Source organism: Myotis daubentonii, chromosome 16 (assembly GCF_963259705.1).
Source record: "Myotis daubentonii chromosome 16, mMyoDau2.1, whole genome shotgun sequence".
In the NCBI taxonomy this organism is placed as follows: domain Eukaryota; kingdom Metazoa; phylum Chordata; class Mammalia; order Chiroptera; family Vespertilionidae; genus Myotis; species Myotis daubentonii.
The window spans coordinates 46,732,939-46,751,104 of record NC_081855.1 but is presented as its reverse complement, the minus strand read 5'-3'; the positions used below and the strand labels follow the sequence as shown (position 1 = coordinate 46,751,104).

Below are 18,166 nucleotides of genomic sequence, written 5' to 3'. Positions count from 1 at the left end.
TCACCCCGCTGGTAAATGATAGAGCTGGGCTTCCAAGCTGGTTGCCTCCACTGTTACCTACACCATCCCTCACAATCAATGTCACCCCTACTAGGGTGTAAGCAACACGAGGGTGGAGAGTGTGTTTTATTTATTGATTTTTAAATTAATTTTTTTTTATTCATTTCAGAGAGGAAGGGAGGGGGGGGGAGAGAGAGAGAGAGAGAGAGAGAGAGAGAGAGAGAGAGAGAGAGAGAGAAATATCAGTGGTGAGAGAGAATCATTGATTGGCTGCCTCCTGCACACCCCCACTGGGGATTGAGCCCACAACCCAGGCATGGGTCCTGACGGGGAATCAAACCACGACCTCCGGGTTCATAGGTCGACACTCAACCACTGAGCCATGCTGGCCAGGCTTATTGATTTTGAGAGAGAGAGGAAGGGTTTTTAGAAAGAGAGGAAGGGAGAGGGAAAGAGAAAGATGGCTGTGAGAGCAGAACATCGAATCGGTAACTTCTCGGTGTCCTGTGCAACCATCACACCGGCTGGGGTGTTTTATTTATTAATGTCCTCCTAGTCCCTAGCATATAGACCCTGCACACAGTAGGTCTTGGATATTTGTTGTTGAATAATAATAATAATAAAAAAATCTGCTGCTTTCCATTTCATCTTCACACTAATGAGTCACTCCCCGTACCATTCGTTTTACAACAGGGAAATGAGATTCAGATCAAATGACTTGCCCAGGGTCATCCTCTCCCCCCCCCCCCGCCCCCTCCCCAGATTCAAATGCTGAGGCTTGGATGCAATTAGCAGCCATTTTCACCTTGTTTCCAAAGTCGCTGATCGCTGATCGCTGATCGGGTGGGGAACGGGTGTGGCACGGGTGTGGCCGATGACTGTGTTGCCACCCATAGTGAGTGAGTTCTTACTGCTCAACTCTGCCTCCAGCGATGGGAACACTGAAGTCCTCAGGAACTGTAGGGAAAGGCTTCTGTGGGAGTACCCTCTGTTCTTCCAGGACACAATCCTATGTGTGCCGCGCCAGCACGGCCAAGGGTGAACCTGAGGAGGGGCGGTGAAGGATTAAAGAAGACAGACAAAGAGAATACAGCTGGGGCTCGGTGGATCTCCCATGCCTGGATGAGGACACAGAAGACCCAGCCTGCAAGCAGATGCTTTATTTTATTTTATTTTTTAAAAATATATTTTATTGATTTTTTACTGAGAGGAAGGGAGAGGGATAGTGAGTTAGAAACATCGGTCAGCTTTCTCCTGCACACCCCCTACTGGGGAGGTACCTGCAACTAAGGTCCATGCCCTTAACCGGAATCGAACCTGGGACCCTTCAGTCCCCAGGCTGACGCTCTATCTATCCACTGAGCCAAACTAGTTAGGGCAGATGCTTTATTTTATAGTCTGATTAAAACAAGGGTAGATTAGCATGTATACAAAGGTTCTTGTTTTGGCAACACTTGCTGCACCTCCCACAGCCCATTAGCTACTTAGGAAGGAATTAGGGAGGGCTACAAGGTCAGGCTGAATTATGCAAGGAGGGCTCTGCCCTCCAGGCTGGGACTGGACTGTGGCCCTGCCACAGGTCAGCCACTTGACCCTAGCCACTCCCTACCCCTATCTATCTTCACACATCCCCCTTTCACTGTGCCAGTGAGGAAGTTGAATGATCAGCCACATGCCTAAAGATGGGGACAGAAATGGGGTGGGGATCCCACCTCCCACCCCATCCCAGCCCCCAGCAGGCGGAGGCCTTTGCCTAGTGCTCAGGCTGCCCATGTCTGCTCCTGTGGGGGTCACTTTAGGACTCAGGTCAGTCACTCTGGCAGGGAGCTGTGACAGGGACAGAAGTTCCTGCCGAACCCTGACTCGGGCAGCCAGGGATGGGGCTCTCAGGCTGGTCTTCACAGAAGGTGTGACTCTGGTTCAAGGTTTGGGTTAGAGCCAGGGAGGCCAGGACCCCAGGAATGTGGTGGCTCTTGCTCTCCAATCAGCTTGGTGGTGATGGGCAGGGCAAGGGTGAGAGGGAGGGGCAGGTCTGCACACATCTGTCCACTGGAGGAAGGACCAACCGGGTGCCCAGCACACAGTCCCCACAACAACCCTAGTGGGTGGGTTTTGGTGTTTCTGTTTTTACAAGTGAGAAAGCAGAAGCTTGGGGACATTGAGAAAGCAGCTTGCCCAAGGGCGCTGTGTAGCAAGTGGCAGTCAGCCCAGATGTTGAAGTCTCCACTTCTGTCTGCAGAAGACAAAGGGCCTTCGGTGACCCGGTGGCTGGTGTGGGTAGGCCCAGTGGAGAAGGCCACGGGGTGGGGTGGGGTGGGGTCTGCTTTTAGGTCTGCTGTAGGGTGCTCTGGGTGTAAGGCATTGTGTGGAGGCCAAGGCTGAACAAATCCCTTTCCAGGTGTCTGTCTCCTTCCTAGACTGCAGTCACTAACACTGACGGAGCACCTCCCCAGTGCCAGGCAGTGTTCCAAAAGGCTCCGCTCTCTTCATTCTCAGTAATCCTGCGATCGATTAGTTCTCCCATTTTACAGATGAGAATAATGAGGCACAAGGTGGCAATGTGATTGGTACAAGATCCCAGAGCTAGGAAGTTGCAGAGCTCCTCCCCCCACCCCTTTTTTCAACATTGTTTTTTTTTTTTTTAACACACCTACAATTTTAATCAGATCATCACATGTCCTGCCTTTGAAATGTCCAGATTTTTTTTTTAATCCAAAATATGTCATCTTGAGCCAGGGTGCTTTTAGTGCTGCTTCCCCCTGAGGAGCATCCTCTCCTGTAGGGCTCACACAGGACAGTGGGGACAACCTCACCGGCGTCTGTCCCTCCCTGCTGTCCCCAGTCCCAGCCCTGTCCCATACAACAGACTTCCGCGGCCATAGCTGTTAAAGAGAAAACCGCAGGCCCCAAAATGACCTCACACCGGACCTAATCGCAGTTCCAACCTTTCCCAGAAATGTAATCGTCATCAGCCAGTCTGGAATTTCCTGGACAGGCGCCAGGAAGGTAATCTGTCACCTGAGTCCCCTCCATCCTCCACAGAAAGAAGAGGCAATCCGCAGGACGAAAACCCTTCCCTTTCTCTTCCCCACAAGAAAAAGAGGTTCCAACCAGAAGATAATCCTTTCTCTTCTTTTGCTAAAACAGCGGTTCTCAACCTGTGGGTCGCGACCCCTTTGGGGGTCGAACGACCCTTTCACAGGGGTCGCCTAAGACCATCGGAAAACACATATATAATTACATATTGTTTTTGTGATTAATCACTATGCTTTATTTTTTTTAATTAAATCTTTATTGTTCAGATTATTACATTTGTTCCTCTTTTTTTTCCCCCCATAACTCCCCTCCTCCCAGTTCCCGCCCCACCCTCCGCCCTCACTCCCCACCCACTGTCCTCATCCATAGGTGCACGATTTTTGTCCAGTCTCTTCCCACATCTCCCACACCCCTTTCCCCCCCAAGAATAGTCAGTCCATTCCCTTTCTATGTCCCTGATTCTATTATAATCACCAGTTCATTCTGTTCATCAGATTATTTATTCACTTGATTCTTAGATTCACTTGTTGATAGATGCATATTTGTTGTTCATAATTTGTATCTTTACTATGCTTTAATTATGTTCAATTTGTAACAATGAAAATACATCCTGCATATCAGATACTTACATGACGATTCATCACAGTAGCAACATTACAGTTACGACGTAGCCACGAAAATAATTTTCTGGTTGGGGGTCACCACCACGTGAGGAACTGTATGAGAGGGTCGCGGCATGAGGAAGGTTGAGAACCGCTGTGCTAAAAGCTCCCTTGCCCCACCCTTCTTCTTGTAAACCCTCCCTCTGTACAAGCGCTGGGAGTGCCCTTCTAGTTGCTAGGTGGGAAGCTGCCTGCTTCATGAATCAGCTAGAAAGCCAATTAGACGTTCAAAAATGTACTTGGTTGAATTTTGTGTTTGAACAGAGCTGTCCACTGTTCTCCCTCACCAAGCGGCAGGGATGAGGAGTAACAGGGCAGAGGGAGGGGGACAGAGAAGAGAATGAGCAAACAAACAAACAACCCCCTTTCTGCAGGCACAAGTGAAATGGAGAAGGCAAGCCCGCGGCCTCGCGTCTGGGCCAGCAAGTCCTTTCTCTCTGACTCCAACCCACTTGCTGGGCTATTTGCTCTCTTTGGCTTCTGAGTGTCCAAAGAATTAAATAAGAGCCTGGCCCGGCCTGCGTGGCTCGGGGCTTGGGCATCGGCCTGTGAACCAAGAGGTCACTGGTTCAGTTCCGGTCAGGGCACATGCCTGGGTTGAGGGCTCAATCCCCAGTAGGGGACGTGCAGAGGCAGCCGATCAATGATTCTCTCTCATCATTGCTGTTTCTATCTCTCTGTCTCCCTTCCTCTCTGAAATCAATAAAAATATATTAAAAACAAACACAAAACAAAGCCTGGAGGCTTTGTTCCAAAGAAGAAAAGAAGGCTGAGTTCTCACAGTAAAAAGCACGTTCTTTGAGGAGAATCAGACTTCACTCTCACCCTCTGGATGACCAGCGATCTGGATAATGGGTGCCAGGTGGTCTGGATACCTAAACCTGCTTTCCTTCGTCCTTCATCGGGGTAACCAGAGGGTCACCTGGAGAGGTGATGCAAATCCAGGCACTGACAGGACTGAAAAGATAAAAAATTAAAATTTCCAGTTAAAACAAGAACAGAATCCTGTCCTCATGCCTCAACTTACTTGGTGTTAGTAATTCGGCAGCTTGACGGTAGCGACTCAATTTTCTGTCTTCACCCTGTTCCGCATGAGGCCTCTCCTTCAGAGGTTTGAAATCTGCCACTCCAGTTCGCCGTCTTTGCAAATGTCACATGAGAGAGAACGGGGCGAGTTAGCCTCTGCCTGCCACGTATCGTATCCCTGGTTACTTCTCCGACTGCGTCTCACAGCCCGCGCCTTCTCACCCTGCTGTGTGCTGGGTCAGACACCGTGACATGCTCTGTCCACAGTGCTTCCCGCTCCACCCGTGGCCTCTCTGAGCTCAGGGTTAAGCTCATACGTCACTTCTAAAGGGAATTTGTCCTGTGCCTCCCCCACCCCGCGCCCCCGCCCCCCATATCAGAACCTCCCATGACACATGTGCCTGCACAGTGCCCTGTATTTCTTCTGGGTGGTTGATATCTGTTTTCCATCAGACTGTCAGCTCCGAGGGAATAGGGGCCACAGTGGGTTTACTCCCATGGTAACCCCAGCACCTAGCACAGGCCTTGACCTAGAATAGCTGCTCAATTTGCTGCCTGAATGATTGCAGGCTCCGCAGTCTAGTCCACTTGTGTAGGCTGTGGCCTTAGGCCTGGAATGAGCCTGGAGCCAGCCTTCCGAGCCTTGGTTGTGTGGTAACTTGGCCAACTGACTGTGGACAGGCTAAGGAAAGCCCTGGCCGCTCAGCTTGCTCTTACCTTCCTCTGAGCACACTGCCCCACCCGGAACCTCCCCGTCCGTCCGTCCGTCCGTCCATCCGTCTGTCTGTAAGGCAGGTCTGCGCTGAGGGAGAGCCTAGAGGGCAGGTGGGTAGGAGGATTCCATTACTTTTGCCAATCCAGATACTGCACGCACAGAGTAAGAGGCCTTCTTGTTTTGAGCACTTCAGTAGGCTTTGTAGCTTGCAAAACACTCTCTGTAATTCACATTCATTTCCTGATGAGGCAAATGAGGCTGAGAGAGGTTGGGTGACAAGTGCAAGGTCATATAGTTAGTAAGGCGGGTAAGGCAAAACTTGAATGCAGTTCTTTTGAATCCAGCCAGTGTTTTGGGAGGCAATTATACAAGTGGAGAAGGTGTGCTGCTAACCAGCAAGAATTCCAGGATTCTGGCTTTTTTTGGCAGTTATGTGATTCTTTCATTCTTTTTTAATTCATTCCTTCATGCGTGCATTCATTCATTTGTTCCGGAGACACAAGCCCCAGTCATTGCCTTTCAGGAGCCACAGTCCAGTGCTAGCATTTGGAAGCGATGGTCCGTCATGGATGTCCTGAGCTTATTACATGTACTTCGTGTGTGTGTGTGTTTATGTACAAATTTGCACTTTTCATGTAAACTTTCAAAAGGTTCCATGACTCCGGTTCCCCTCCCCTCCCAGCCCTGCAAAAAGTTTAAGAACCATTAGTGTAACACCTACTGTTCAGAGTAAAAGGACGCAGCCCCAGTGCCCATCAGTCTCTCCCGCCTGTCTGGGTGACTGAGGCCTCAGCACGTGACCATCTCGGGCCCAAGTGATAAGCCCGGTGTCTGGACCACGTGGCCGACCTTGGACAGCTCCTCTCAGCCTCGGCTCGTGGAAAACCACACAGAGAAACACGCATCCACACACATTTACACCAACACCCACACGGCACTGCGCCCGAGGACCGCTTTGGAGGGCTTGTGTGTGTCAACATTGTGACACGTAAACGCTCATCTCTCTCATCCCCACAGCAGGCCTGTGAGTTTGGGAACTTGCCCAAGTTCACACAGCTGGAAAGAGGCGGAGCTGGCTTATAAGAGGGCGTCGTGGGGCTGGGGAAAGCTGGCCGTGCTCTGATCCTTCAGGGATGAGGCAGTGGTCAGGGCTACTAGTTCCTCGTGGGTACTGGAACCCACACCAGACATTCTGCTGAGAGCATTCCTTCTTTCCTCCCACAGCTATTTCGTGAGATCTTCTTTTTTTAAAAAAAAATGTTTTTATAGATTTTAGAGAGAGGAAGGAAGAGGGAGAGAGAGAGAAACATAGATGTGATAGAGAAATGTCCATCAGCTGCCTCCTTCATGCACCCCAACTGGGTACCAAACCCAAAACCTGGGCATGTGCCCTGACTGGGAATCGAATCAGAGACCTTTTGGTGCACAGGAAGATGCTCAACCCATTGAGCCACCCCGGCCAGGGCTGGAGCATCTCCTAGGTGTGTGCTGGGGGCTGTGGTGGCCAGCCTCCAAGATGGCCTCAGGGTCTGTGCCTGGTGTCTACACCTCCGTGCAGTCCCTCCCCAGGGTGGGTCTGCGTGAGGGCGGCATGCCAAGGTACTTCTCCGATGTAGGTGATAGGACGGCGCCTTCTGCCCTGGGTGCTCTCTCACTCTCCTGCCGCCTCCGTTTTAAATCACTTGCTCTAGCGCAGCGGTTCTCAACCTTCCTAATGCCGCGACCCTTTAATACAGTTCCTCATGTTGTGGTGACCCCCAACCATGAAATTATTTCCGTTGCTACTTCATCACTGTAAGGTTGCTACTGTTATGAATCGTAATGTAAATATCTGATGTGCAGGATGTATTTAGGCGACCCCTGTGAAAGGGTCGTTTGACCGCCAACGGGGTCGAGACCCACAGGTTGAGAACTGCTGCTCTGGGGGAAGCAAGATGCCATGTTGGGGGCAGCCCTGTAGGGAGGCCCACAGGGAACGGAACTGAACCCCCAGCCAGCAGCCTGCAGACGTGAGGCCCACACCATACCAACAAGCAAGCTTTGATGCAGACCCTCCAGCCCCTGTCAGGCCTTAAGATGACTGCAACTCAGGAGGGTTCCTGGCCCGCAGGAACCGTGGAAGATAACAGGTGCTTGTTTTAAGAAATGTTTCAATACCACTGGCCAGTGTTTAGCTGTTGCTGGGAAGAAGCAAGCTGGAGAGCCCAGGAAGGCTAAGAAAAGGGACTCTAGGCTCCCCAAGAGGCAGCTGTACCCTGACCTTGCTGCCACACCCTTGTGCTTTGAAGAGAGGGCTTGGGCTAGGTGTGCATCCAAGCCTCTCACACGCATTTCAGTGTCCGCAGAGGGTGCACCGGGAAGAAACAACAGACCTTCTGCTCCCAGGAGTGAGCATTTTCTGCAGCTCCTTGGCTGGCCTACCTCGGGAGGGCTCCACCCCACCCATGTACAGGGTGGGGCAAAAGTAGCTTTACAGTTGGTCGTAGGAAAGAGTCATACAATAATTAATACAAAATAATACAAGCATGAACTCTGTGCTTCGCACACACCTTCGACTGCAGATCTATGCCATCTGCTTTATCGCGGCTCTTTATTTTTTGAAAGGAAACATCTTTGGTGACCAGCATTCCACGTCAAAATTGAGATTGTGTGACCAAGGGGGCCTGGGACTTGGGGAATTCTGGCCAACATCAGTCTCTGCCAGATTATTTTCCCAGGATCCCAGGTACTAATTGTGTCAGTCATCTTCTCATAAACTCTATGACTTCCAGCCACCAACCAAATAAAGTCCAACGCAGGCGTCTGCAGATCTAGCACTACGATCGGACCCCAATGCAGTGCGACACGACCGGGAATTAGTGCAGACTCTACAGGCTCAGAGCACTGTCCCCAGCAAGACTGCCCTCACGTCAGACACCAGCCACAGTTTTTTAAAAATATTTTTTTACTGATTTCAGAGAAGAAGGGAGAGGGAGGGAGAAATAGAAGCATCAATGATGCTGCCCTAGGGAGCAAAGTCATGGAAAACCTAAGAGCACAGGATCCTTCTGAGGTCTGGACCATGCCGACCAGTGAAACTGGCGTTGAGACCTGTCCTTCTGATGCTACAGTGAAGATTCTCATGACCACAGAGCCACCCAGTCTCCGAACACTGGGCCCAGAACTCCATTTGGACCTCCAGGTGTTGCAGAGGGCCTTAGCAGCCATCCGACACGCTCACTGGTGTCAAGAAAATGCTTCTCAGTCCACAGTTAATTTCCAAGATTTCCAAAAGTTCCTACACCTGTCCTGTTTTACCCCCAAAATTCCTGTTTTAACAAGAAGATGGCCATCTGCAGGCCAGGAAGAGAGATCCGCATTATTAACCGCTAAATATTCATTTAAAAATCCACATTAACCGGTAAATATTCACTTAAAAATCCACATTAACCGGTAAATATTCATTTAAAAATCTGCACTACTAACCGGTAAGTATTTATTTTAAAATCCGCACTATTAATCAGTAAATATTTATTTTAAATATGTTTTAAAAATCTGCACTACTAACTGGTAAATATTTATCTTAAAAAACCGCACTACTAACCGGTAAATATTTTTTTAAAAATCCGCTTTATTAGCCAGCATGACTATTAGCAGGTGTACCGGTTAATAATATGAATTTTTCCATAATATGTGCCGGTTAATAATGCGGATTTTTTCAATGAAATATATACTGGTATATTTATAAAAAGACTCACTTTAATCCTTCCCTAACGTATCTCACATAAAGACACAGCCCAGAGACTGATTTATTTCTACTCTGTTGGGAAACATCATGACACCAGCTCCTGGGAGCCGTGTGGAAGCCCCACTCTTTTCATCCTGGGAGGAGGCTGTCTCTCCCCCTTTCCACTCCGAGGCATCTTCTCCCTGGTTCCTCGTCTATTTCCAGCCACTGTTCAAACCCGAGTGCAAAATCTTTCTTAAGCTGCTAAAATTTTCGGGTAATCCATTATATATATTTATTTTTTAAAAATATATATTTTATTGATTTTAGAGAGGAAGGGATAGGGAGAGATAGAAACATCAACAATGAGAGATCGACTGCCTCCTGCATGCCCCCTCCTGGGGATCGAGCCTGCAACCTGGGCATGTGCAGGAATCAAACCTGGGACCCTTCAGTCTGCAGGCAGACGCTCTATCCACTGAGCCACACCAGCTAGGGGCAGGCTAATCTATTAGAGAGTAAGAGAGAAGTAAGCCAGAGTTACGTCTGTAAACACAATTGCTGTGGTTCTTCCGGTACATTCTATGGAAAAGAGGCAGACAATGGAAGGAAAAAGTAAGGGAGGGAAGGATGGGGAGGAAGAACCCAGTGTGTCAGATGGCAGTAAGTGCTCTGGAGAACAACCACACAGGGAAATGGGGTGGGAGTGAGGGAGGTCAATTTCAATAGGTGACCAGGGAAGGTCTGCCTGAGCGGGGGCCGATTACACGAAGGCCTGAGGGAGTGAGCCTTATAGAAATCCGAGGGGAACAGCATCCAGGCGGAGGAACAGCAAGTGCAAAGGCCTTGAGGTGAGAGTATGTCTGGGTCATGTGACCCGTCCAGAGCGTGCACTTTGTATATAGTTGCCACTAGATTGGTTGTCCTCACCAGGGCTGGCTCTGGCCACCTCGTGATGGGGCCTCCAGGAGCGTGGGGGCAGGGTGCCGAGCCCCCACTGCTCTCCTGTTCCCTCTCTAAAAGGCCTGGGCCCCAGACCCTGGCTTCATGGCTGTGTCCTAGCGGTGGGCCTCATGGTCTCAGGAGGTGGAAACAGACGCAGTGACCATATTCTCCCAGCCTCCAGCCGCTCTGGGATACATCTAAGTGAAACGGCAGGGCGACAGAAATGACACAGGAAGTGCACGCCGGATGCGGAAAGACTAAAAGTTGCAGAAGTCCTCCACTATTTACAGGGACGACGGGCGGAGGACTGGAACCCCAGCCTCGTTGCTGTGGTTGTAGGTTATTCTTTGCCGTCTCCCCTCTGGAGCCAGCAAAATACACAGCGGATCTCGGTGTCACAGCAGAAAGTGCCCAAACCACCTGCCCTGCCCACTGGGCATGCACACCGACCGCCCTGCCTCTCGGGAACAGATTGGTGGCCCGTGAGCGACTCATGGCCTGAGGACTCCCTTTTCCTGTGCTCTCCTCCCTCTCAACGCAGAGATGCCCTGCTGTTTGCAGTTCATCCTCAGAGCTCTTGGGGCTCCCGCCAGCCGGCTCAGGGCCATAGCAACCCTATTTTCCAGATCAGATGGACGGACAGTGCGACAGACCTGATGTTAGAGGACAAAGGGACGGAACACTGAAGCCAAGGCTTTCTGGGGAAAAGCAGCGAACACCCTCCCCCCACAAGAGACCCACTCATCCCGGAGGGGCAGAGCAGTCATGCATTTATTCCTCCCTGAGCGCTTTCAACAAATCTCTCTTGAACACCTACCGTATGTCAGGCCTGGGCTGGGCTGGGTGCTGGAGAGACGACGTGAGCAGAGTTCCTGTCCTGGAACGTTCGTAGTCAGCTAGAGAGACGGACAGGTGCACAGGCGAGGGCCTGGTGCCCCCGGTGACCCTGGGAGGGACACTCATCCCAGGCCAAGGGGAGGACCAGGGAGAGCGTGTCTGCGCGGCGATGTCAGGGGAAGGCTCCACGAGAAGTGACTTCTACGCCAAGACCTGCAGGATGAGTAGGAGTTAGACCAGGGGTGGGCAAACTTTTTGACTCGAGGGCCACAATGGGTTCTTAAACTGGACCGGAGGGCCGGAACAAAAGCATGGATGGAGTGTTTGTGTGAACTCATATAAATTCAAAGTAAACATCATGACATAAAAGGGTACGGTCTTTTTTTTCAACAGTTTTATTCATTTCAAACGGGCCGGATCCGGCCCGAGGGCCGTAGTTTGCCCACGGCTGAGTTAGACGAAGAGGAGAGCTGTGTCCGGGCACAGGGAAGGCTTGTGCAAAGGTCCTGAGGCGAGAGACGTGTCGGGAGGGCAGAGGAGGAGGGTCCTGTGAGCTTCATCCCTAAGGGCCATGGGGAACCACAGAAAGTTGGGAGCTAGAGAGAGACGCAGTCACATTTGCATCTTAGAAACATCACTTTTGTTGCTGCTGTTGATCCCCCCTCCATGCTTGTCATGGCCCTGTGGCTGAGCATGCCTCGCTGAGCTAGAGGCCTGTGGGGAGACTGTGACCCAGCCTGACCCAGTCCCCAGGGCGCTGCGGGGGTAATGACAGGCTCTCCTCTATCCTGCAGCCCAGCCCACCCCAGCAGGCTCAGGGTCAGGCTCTGAGGGCTGCTATACTGGGCCCGTGGGTGAGGGTTTCACCCCGCCGCTGCCCACATCTGGCCGGCTTTCCCCCCAGGATTGAAGAGTCATTTGTATCTCCAGGGTGGCAGGGCCTCCTCCCCAGAGCCACGGCGCCCAAGATAACAGGGCAGCCTGGGAGCTGTTGATGAAAAGGCTGCCAGGCAGCGGGTGGGCAGGGCCCTCGGACCCGTGAGTGCTGCCACAGATAGCAACTGGGGCGGGGAAGGCTGGCTAATTACAGCTCCCAGAATAGAGGGGCCAGAGGCGTGGCGGGGCACCCTACCAAGGAGCACTGGCCGCCGGCCAGGCACGTCCCGGCTCCAGTCCCTGCCACAGGCAGAGGCGGGTGACCGCACGCCAGCGGGGCCATGGGGATGCCATTCATCCTTGGCCAAGGCAGCTGGCAGCTGCGAGGTGGGGTCAGGTGGTGGCAGGGAGGCTCCTGGGGGTTGGGAGAGAGAACCAGCCCAGTGTGACCTGGCAGGGGTGAGGGTGGTGAGGGGAGGGAAAGGCTGAGCTAAAGGGGGGGGGGGCATCTTGCCTGACCCCAGAGGAGACGCTCCCTTCACATGGCTCTGGATATATCGCATAAGGTGTGTGAGATACCGTAAAAATAACAAGAACGAAAGGCAAATATTAGCAGCCATGTGCCAGGCACTGCTCTATGCGACAATATACATCACTTCAGTGCACCCTCACTGTTATGCCCACTTTATAGATGAGGAAACCGAGGCCCATAGAGGTCCAGTACATGACAAGCAGAGCCCACGAGTGGTAAACCTAGCACGACTCCCAAACCTGGGTTCCTGAGTCCGGGAAGCTGTGAGAGGCCCTCGCGGCGCCCGTTTTCTCAGCCACAGCCCAGGCCAGGCTCTTGCGCTGCATCAACCCCCCGGAGCTGTTGCGGGGACCCCATGGGGACAGCGTGCTGTGCAGGGAAAAGCTTCAGATCCGAGGCCTGGCTGAGCTGCGCGCCTCACCCACCCCAGGCCTCTGCTTTCTCATCTGCAGGACGGGGGTCATTATAGGCACCTCCTCGTGTCCTCCGAGAGCGGGATGTGCCCCAGGTCAAGAGATAATTATGTGGAAGCTGATATCCATAAAGGCTATGTTTGCAGTTGACGAGGAGCGCTCACGCACGCACAGCGTACCCCAGGAGCAGCCTTCTTTAAAACCGGGAATGGTTGCCCTGGCTGGGCACCGTCCTGTGCCCCGAAAGGTTGCTGGTTCGACTCTCGGTCAGGGCACACGCCCGGGTTGTGGGCTCGAGCCCCAGGAGGAGGCAGCTGATCGATGCTTCCCGCTCACATTTATGTTTCCCTCTCTCTAAAAAAATATTTTTAAAATGAGGAATGACTCCCCCCTTTTTATCCTCAGTAAATATTTGATTTTCTTATAAATAGTGACTTAAAGCAAGTCACACCTGAATCAATTTTCTGTGAGGATTTGCTGCCTTGAAACTGTTTTTTCTTCAGTTGCTTGTACTGAGGTGCTGATTTTCAGCTCAGGATGGGGACCCCCCCGGCCCCCCAAGTTCCCAGCACCAGCTGTTTCCCAGGCTGGGGCTCCCCACACAGAGCTGCAAGCTGGGACGGCTGTGTGACCCTTGCCCCAGGCTGTAGGCTTTTGGAGCCTCCTGCCCTCCTATGGGTGTTTCTTAATGCCGCGCAAGATCCTCGGTCCGACCCAGGGGAAGTGTTGCAATGAACCCCCGGGGCTGGAACTCGCTGACTCATCTGCGGAGCCAAGGGCAGGTTAAGGGCACTGAGGTTGGGGCACTGAGGTCTGACGCTCCCAACATGCATGACCATCTCCTCCCTGCCTGGTCCCTGGTTCAGTGTCTGTGGTGACCGAGCACATGCAGGGAGCAGGGGACCGCACCTGCCACCTGCTCCGCCCAAACTCTATGTCAGTCCCTCTCCAAGGCCCGTCTTCCCCTCTCCCCGTAGGAGCTGGCTCAACTGGGCGCCCGTACCTTCGGTGAGGTTTCTAATGATCCTATGATGACTGCTCGTGGCACGGTGACATCGCACCACGTGCTGGCTCCCACTGTTGTCCACAAAGGCGAAGCTGCTGGCCACCATGAGTACCCCTCTCCGTCCTAGGGAGGAATCGGAGGAGAGGGAGTCTACTAAGAGGGAGCCACTCACCCAGCTGGTGGGGCTCAGTGATTGAGTGTCAACCTATGAACCAGGAGATCATGGTTCGATTCCTGGTCAGGGCGCATGGCCAGGTTGCAGGCTCAATCCCCAGTGGGAGGTGTGCAGGAAGCAGCCGATCAATGATTCTCTCTCATCATTGATGTTTCTCTCTCTCCTTCTCCCTTCCTCTCTGAAATCAATAAAAATATATTTAAACAAAAGAAGATTTATGGAGAGGGGATGGAGGTTTTTGCTGTGGAGATCTTCCTAAACTCTAACTCGAGTCCCTCAAGCCAGTCAGTCGAATTAAGCTGGGGGCAGGGTTCAGGTCCCTCTTTGCCTGAACCACACCTCCAGAGGCAGTGGCCCAGCGTCCCCGGAAGGCATGTCTCCTGCAGCGTCTTTCTGCCTTCCCTGGCCCTCCCCCCCCACCCCCCCCCCCCCGCCTTCTCCGCCCCAGGCATCCGGAGATGACCTACCTGCCTTTACCTGCCTTTACCTGCCTAATGTCCCATCTGTTCTTTTTTTTTATTTTATTTTTTAATATATTGGTTGGAATCGAACCTGGGACCCTTCAGTCCACAGGCCGATGCTCTAGCCACGGAGCTAAACTGGCTAGGGCCTATCTGTTCTTTTCATATCTTCTCTCTCCAGCTATAATGAGCGCCATGGGAGGAAGGGACTACTTTAAAACTGCTTGGAGTTTATTGCGCTGGGCAGTGACTGCCCGAGGTCTCCATAACTGCTCGTGGATTGACAAGACGTGGATGCTCAAAGGAGGCCACCTCTCTTCCTGGGGGCACAGGGCTCCAAACAGCGTTCTCTGTACCACAGCCCGCCGTGGGATTCGAGGAGACCTGGCTTTACGAGGCACGGCGTGAAGTGGGGGTGGGGTGGGGGTGAGGCGGGGGTGAGGTGGAGGTGGGGGTGGTGACCCAGGGCTCACATCCAGAGAGCTGAGCAGGAACCTCTGGGTCCCTCCTCCCACCTTGGACTTGGCCATTTGAATACCAGGCTCCTGTTCCCTTAGGATGTCACCTAAGATGAGACTCCAGTCTTTTCGCCCCAAGTTGGCTCCCTGAGTTCCTACCCCCCACCCCCCACCCCCCAGCCCCGCCCTCCCTACTTCCACAGGAGGAGGGGCTCTGCTTTTATTCCACATGTGTTTACGGGGGTGATTTCATTTCAAAAATGGATTTGTTTCTAAGGACACACACAGTCTGCAAAATCCTGGTGCAGCGGAAAGCGTTGAAAAGTCTGTTTCTAGACCTGGCATGATTCGGCCGGGCCTGGCCTCAGTCTCCTCACCTAGAAATAGGAACAAATGGAAATAGCTTTCCAACCACAGGGTGAGAGCTGTCAGTTCTTCAAAGCTGCGCTCGCCAGCCTTCAGGCGGCCCCTGGGGAGCAGACACTGGTGATTCTGCCAGGAGGTCTGCAGACCACGACTGGACAAACATCACTTTTTAAAAGTTCCTACAAAAGAAGCTTTGATGTCCGAGAGGAGACACAAGCCGGTAGAGTGGTTACCTCTGGGGAAGGGAAGCAGGAGGCCTGGGGGCACATGAGGGCAGAGACTTGCCTTTCTGTGTTCTCTTTTATACCTTTTGAATGTTGTACCCCATGCATGTGCATGTACATGTAGATGGATAACATGTATATGCATGTATGTACAAGTTAACCATCTACATAATAAATGTACATTTATTTGAGAAAATAAATTTTAAACGTTTAGAGCATTTTTCGGGTTCAAGGTCGAACACCAAACGCCCCACATAGGACCATTCCTGGTTTCTTTGGGGAGAATCACACAGGGTGACCCAGGGACCCCCAGGAGAAGGGGACGGAGAGTCACCCAATAAACCTCTCCCGTAGGCGTGTCACCCAAGCTGGGTGAAGGGTGGCAGGTCCTGAGCTGTGACTGTTTCTCTTAGGGGAGATGCCCGAGGATGCCAGAGATGTTAAAACCAAGCAGAGCAAGACAAATCAACACCCAGTGCACAGGGAGGGGAGGGAGCAGCAGGGCCACATACCTGACGGAAACCGCCTGGAGGTGTGTGGCAATCCCAGGACTCGGTGTTCCCTGCCTCCAGTGTCAGTTCCTCCCGGCGAAGGCCGTATCTCATTCATCTTGTGTGTCTGGTGCCTATGCCCAGCCCTGTTTATGAGCCAGATGCAAATGCCCAAGGAAAGAACACTTCTCACAGCCCCGCGCCCGGCATCGGCGTCACTGCTGCCACCCCGTCAGGCCCCAGCTCCCAAACCGCCTTCCCTTCTCTTCCAGCGGAGCTTCCCACAGTCCTGTGAAACAGGCATGACTATTCTTTTCTTTTTGAAAGATGTAAACTTTAAAAATATATATATTTTTATTGACTTCAGAGAGAGAAAGGGAGAGGGAGAGAAACATCAATGATGAGAAAGAATCATTGATCGGCTGCCTCCTGCATGTCCCCCCACGGGGGATCGAGCCCACAACCCCGGCATGTGCCCTTGACCGGAATCGAACCCGGGACCCTTCGGTCTGCAGGCCAACGCTCTATCCACTGAGCCAAACCGGCCAGGGCTCTTATTTTCAATGAACCCATGAGGGAACGGTCTTGCGTGTACCACCTCGTGTTTTGTGGTGAGCTCTTGGCCAAGTCAGTTCACTTCGTTGGTATTTGTCATCTGTAAAATGGGAGCCGCTGTTGCTGATATATCCACAGGCCAGGGAACCAGAAGAATGGCAAGGTTCAAAAAGGTGACTGGCCAGAGGCAGCACGGGAGGGGCAGAGATCAAATTCAAACGCAGCTTCCCAACAAAAATCTTTTTGCTCCCCCCAGCCTCGGAGGCGGAGGCGGCTCCTCATGGGGCCAGGTGGTGCAGAGCGCCTTGGGAAGGGTGGGTAAGCCCACTTACTTTTCTCTTCTTGCTTTTGGTCATCATTAGGAATATGCGAGGAGAAAGGGGTCAGGCAAAGGCATACCTTCATACTTACTTAATAACCTTTTTTGGTTGTTGTTTGCTTAATATATTTTTATTGATTTCAGAGAGGAAGGGAGAAGGAGAGAGAGAGAGATGGAAGCATCAATGATGAGAGAGAATCACTGACTGGCTGCCTCCTGCACGCCCCCTAGGGGATTGAGCCCACAACTTGGGCATGTGCCCTTGATCCGAGTCAAACCGGGAACCTTCAGTCCCCAGGCTGACGACACTCTCCAGGGTTGGGCAAACTTTTTGACTGAGGGCCACAATGGGTTCTTAAACTGGACCGGAGGGCCGGAACAAAAGCATGGATGGAGTGTTTGTGTGAACTAATATAAATTCAAAGTAAACATCATTACATAAAAGGGTACGGTCTTTTTTTTTTTTTTTTTTTTAGTTTTATTCATTTCAAGCGGCTGTAGTTTGCCCACGGCTGCATCCACTGAGCCAAACCAGCAAGGGCTATTACTATTATTTTTTACTTGTTAGTATATGTGCTACCAAAGCAAGCACAGATTTCTCTTATTGTTGTTAGTTATATCTCTCGATGTGCTTTTGGCCAACTGACTACACCCCTCAGTTTTGCCATCTGTAAAATGGGGCCATTGTCCCTGCCGCCTCGCCGGCCGGGGCAGAATTAAAGGCTACAAGGAAAGAGAGCAGGGGCGAGGCTATTTGTGCCTGGCTTTTCCTACAAACAGACTTCTCCCTCCTCCCCCAGGATCTGTCCCAAAGAGGCATCTGGAAAGTCAACAGAGCCAGCCGGTCTGGGACTAAACAATCAGCAGCCGACGCGGCGTCCGCGGGGACAGAACAGCTATTCAGACGGTGGGGGCGGCGAGCGGGGGCCCAGCCGCGAAATGTGGAGAAAGAAGCGCCTCGCACGCGTCCGCTCCGGGCCCACGCCGGTTGCCATGGCCGCCCCGCCCCGGGCCGCGCGCGGAATCCCGGCCTCGCGGGGCCTCGGCGCCGCCGGGCGTCCCGGCTTCCTGGTCCGGTCACGTCCAGGAAGGACGAGGGGCACGTGGCGCGGACCGGCGTCCCGCGGGCAGCAGCCCCGCCCCGCGTCTGCCGGCGCCGCGTCCGGGACACGCGACACCCCGCGGGGCGGGCAAGGGGAGCCCCGCGACTGGGACGGGAGCCCAGGTCCCTGCCCCGCCCGCCGCACCCGCGTCCCGCCGCGCCCCGGACTCGGAGCTCCGCGTCCCTGCCACGCCCGTGACCCAGTGGCCGCGGGTCCAGTGGGGCAGGAGGGACCAGCCCTGTGCGGGGAAGAATCCCTGA

At 52.7% G+C, this 18,166-nt stretch overlaps 1 protein-coding gene and 1 long non-coding RNA gene across 2 annotated transcripts; one reads left to right on the top strand and one right to left on the bottom strand.

Annotated features, from left to right (window-relative positions):
- Window positions 1–9,031: 9,031 nt before the first annotated feature.
- LOC132218859 (uncharacterized) lies at window positions 9,032–16,261 on the bottom strand. Its single transcript, XR_009449295.1, has 3 exons — window positions 15,951–16,261; window positions 13,752–13,877; window positions 9,032–11,140 (listed from the first exon to the last, which is right to left on the bottom strand). It is a non-coding gene; the product is annotated as an uncharacterized LOC132218859 (long non-coding RNA).
- A 54-nt stretch (window positions 16,262–16,315) lies between these two features.
- On the top strand, window positions 16,316–18,166 carry LOC132219319 (collagen alpha-1(I) chain-like). The gene is made up of 4 exons (XM_059671682.1): window positions 16,316–16,657; window positions 16,741–16,802; window positions 17,604–18,123; window positions 18,158–18,166. Exons 1-4 carry the CDS (start codon window positions 16,592–16,594, stop codon window positions 18,164–18,166), a joined length of 657 nt encoding a protein of 218 aa, XP_059527665.1. The 5' UTR covers window positions 16,316–16,591.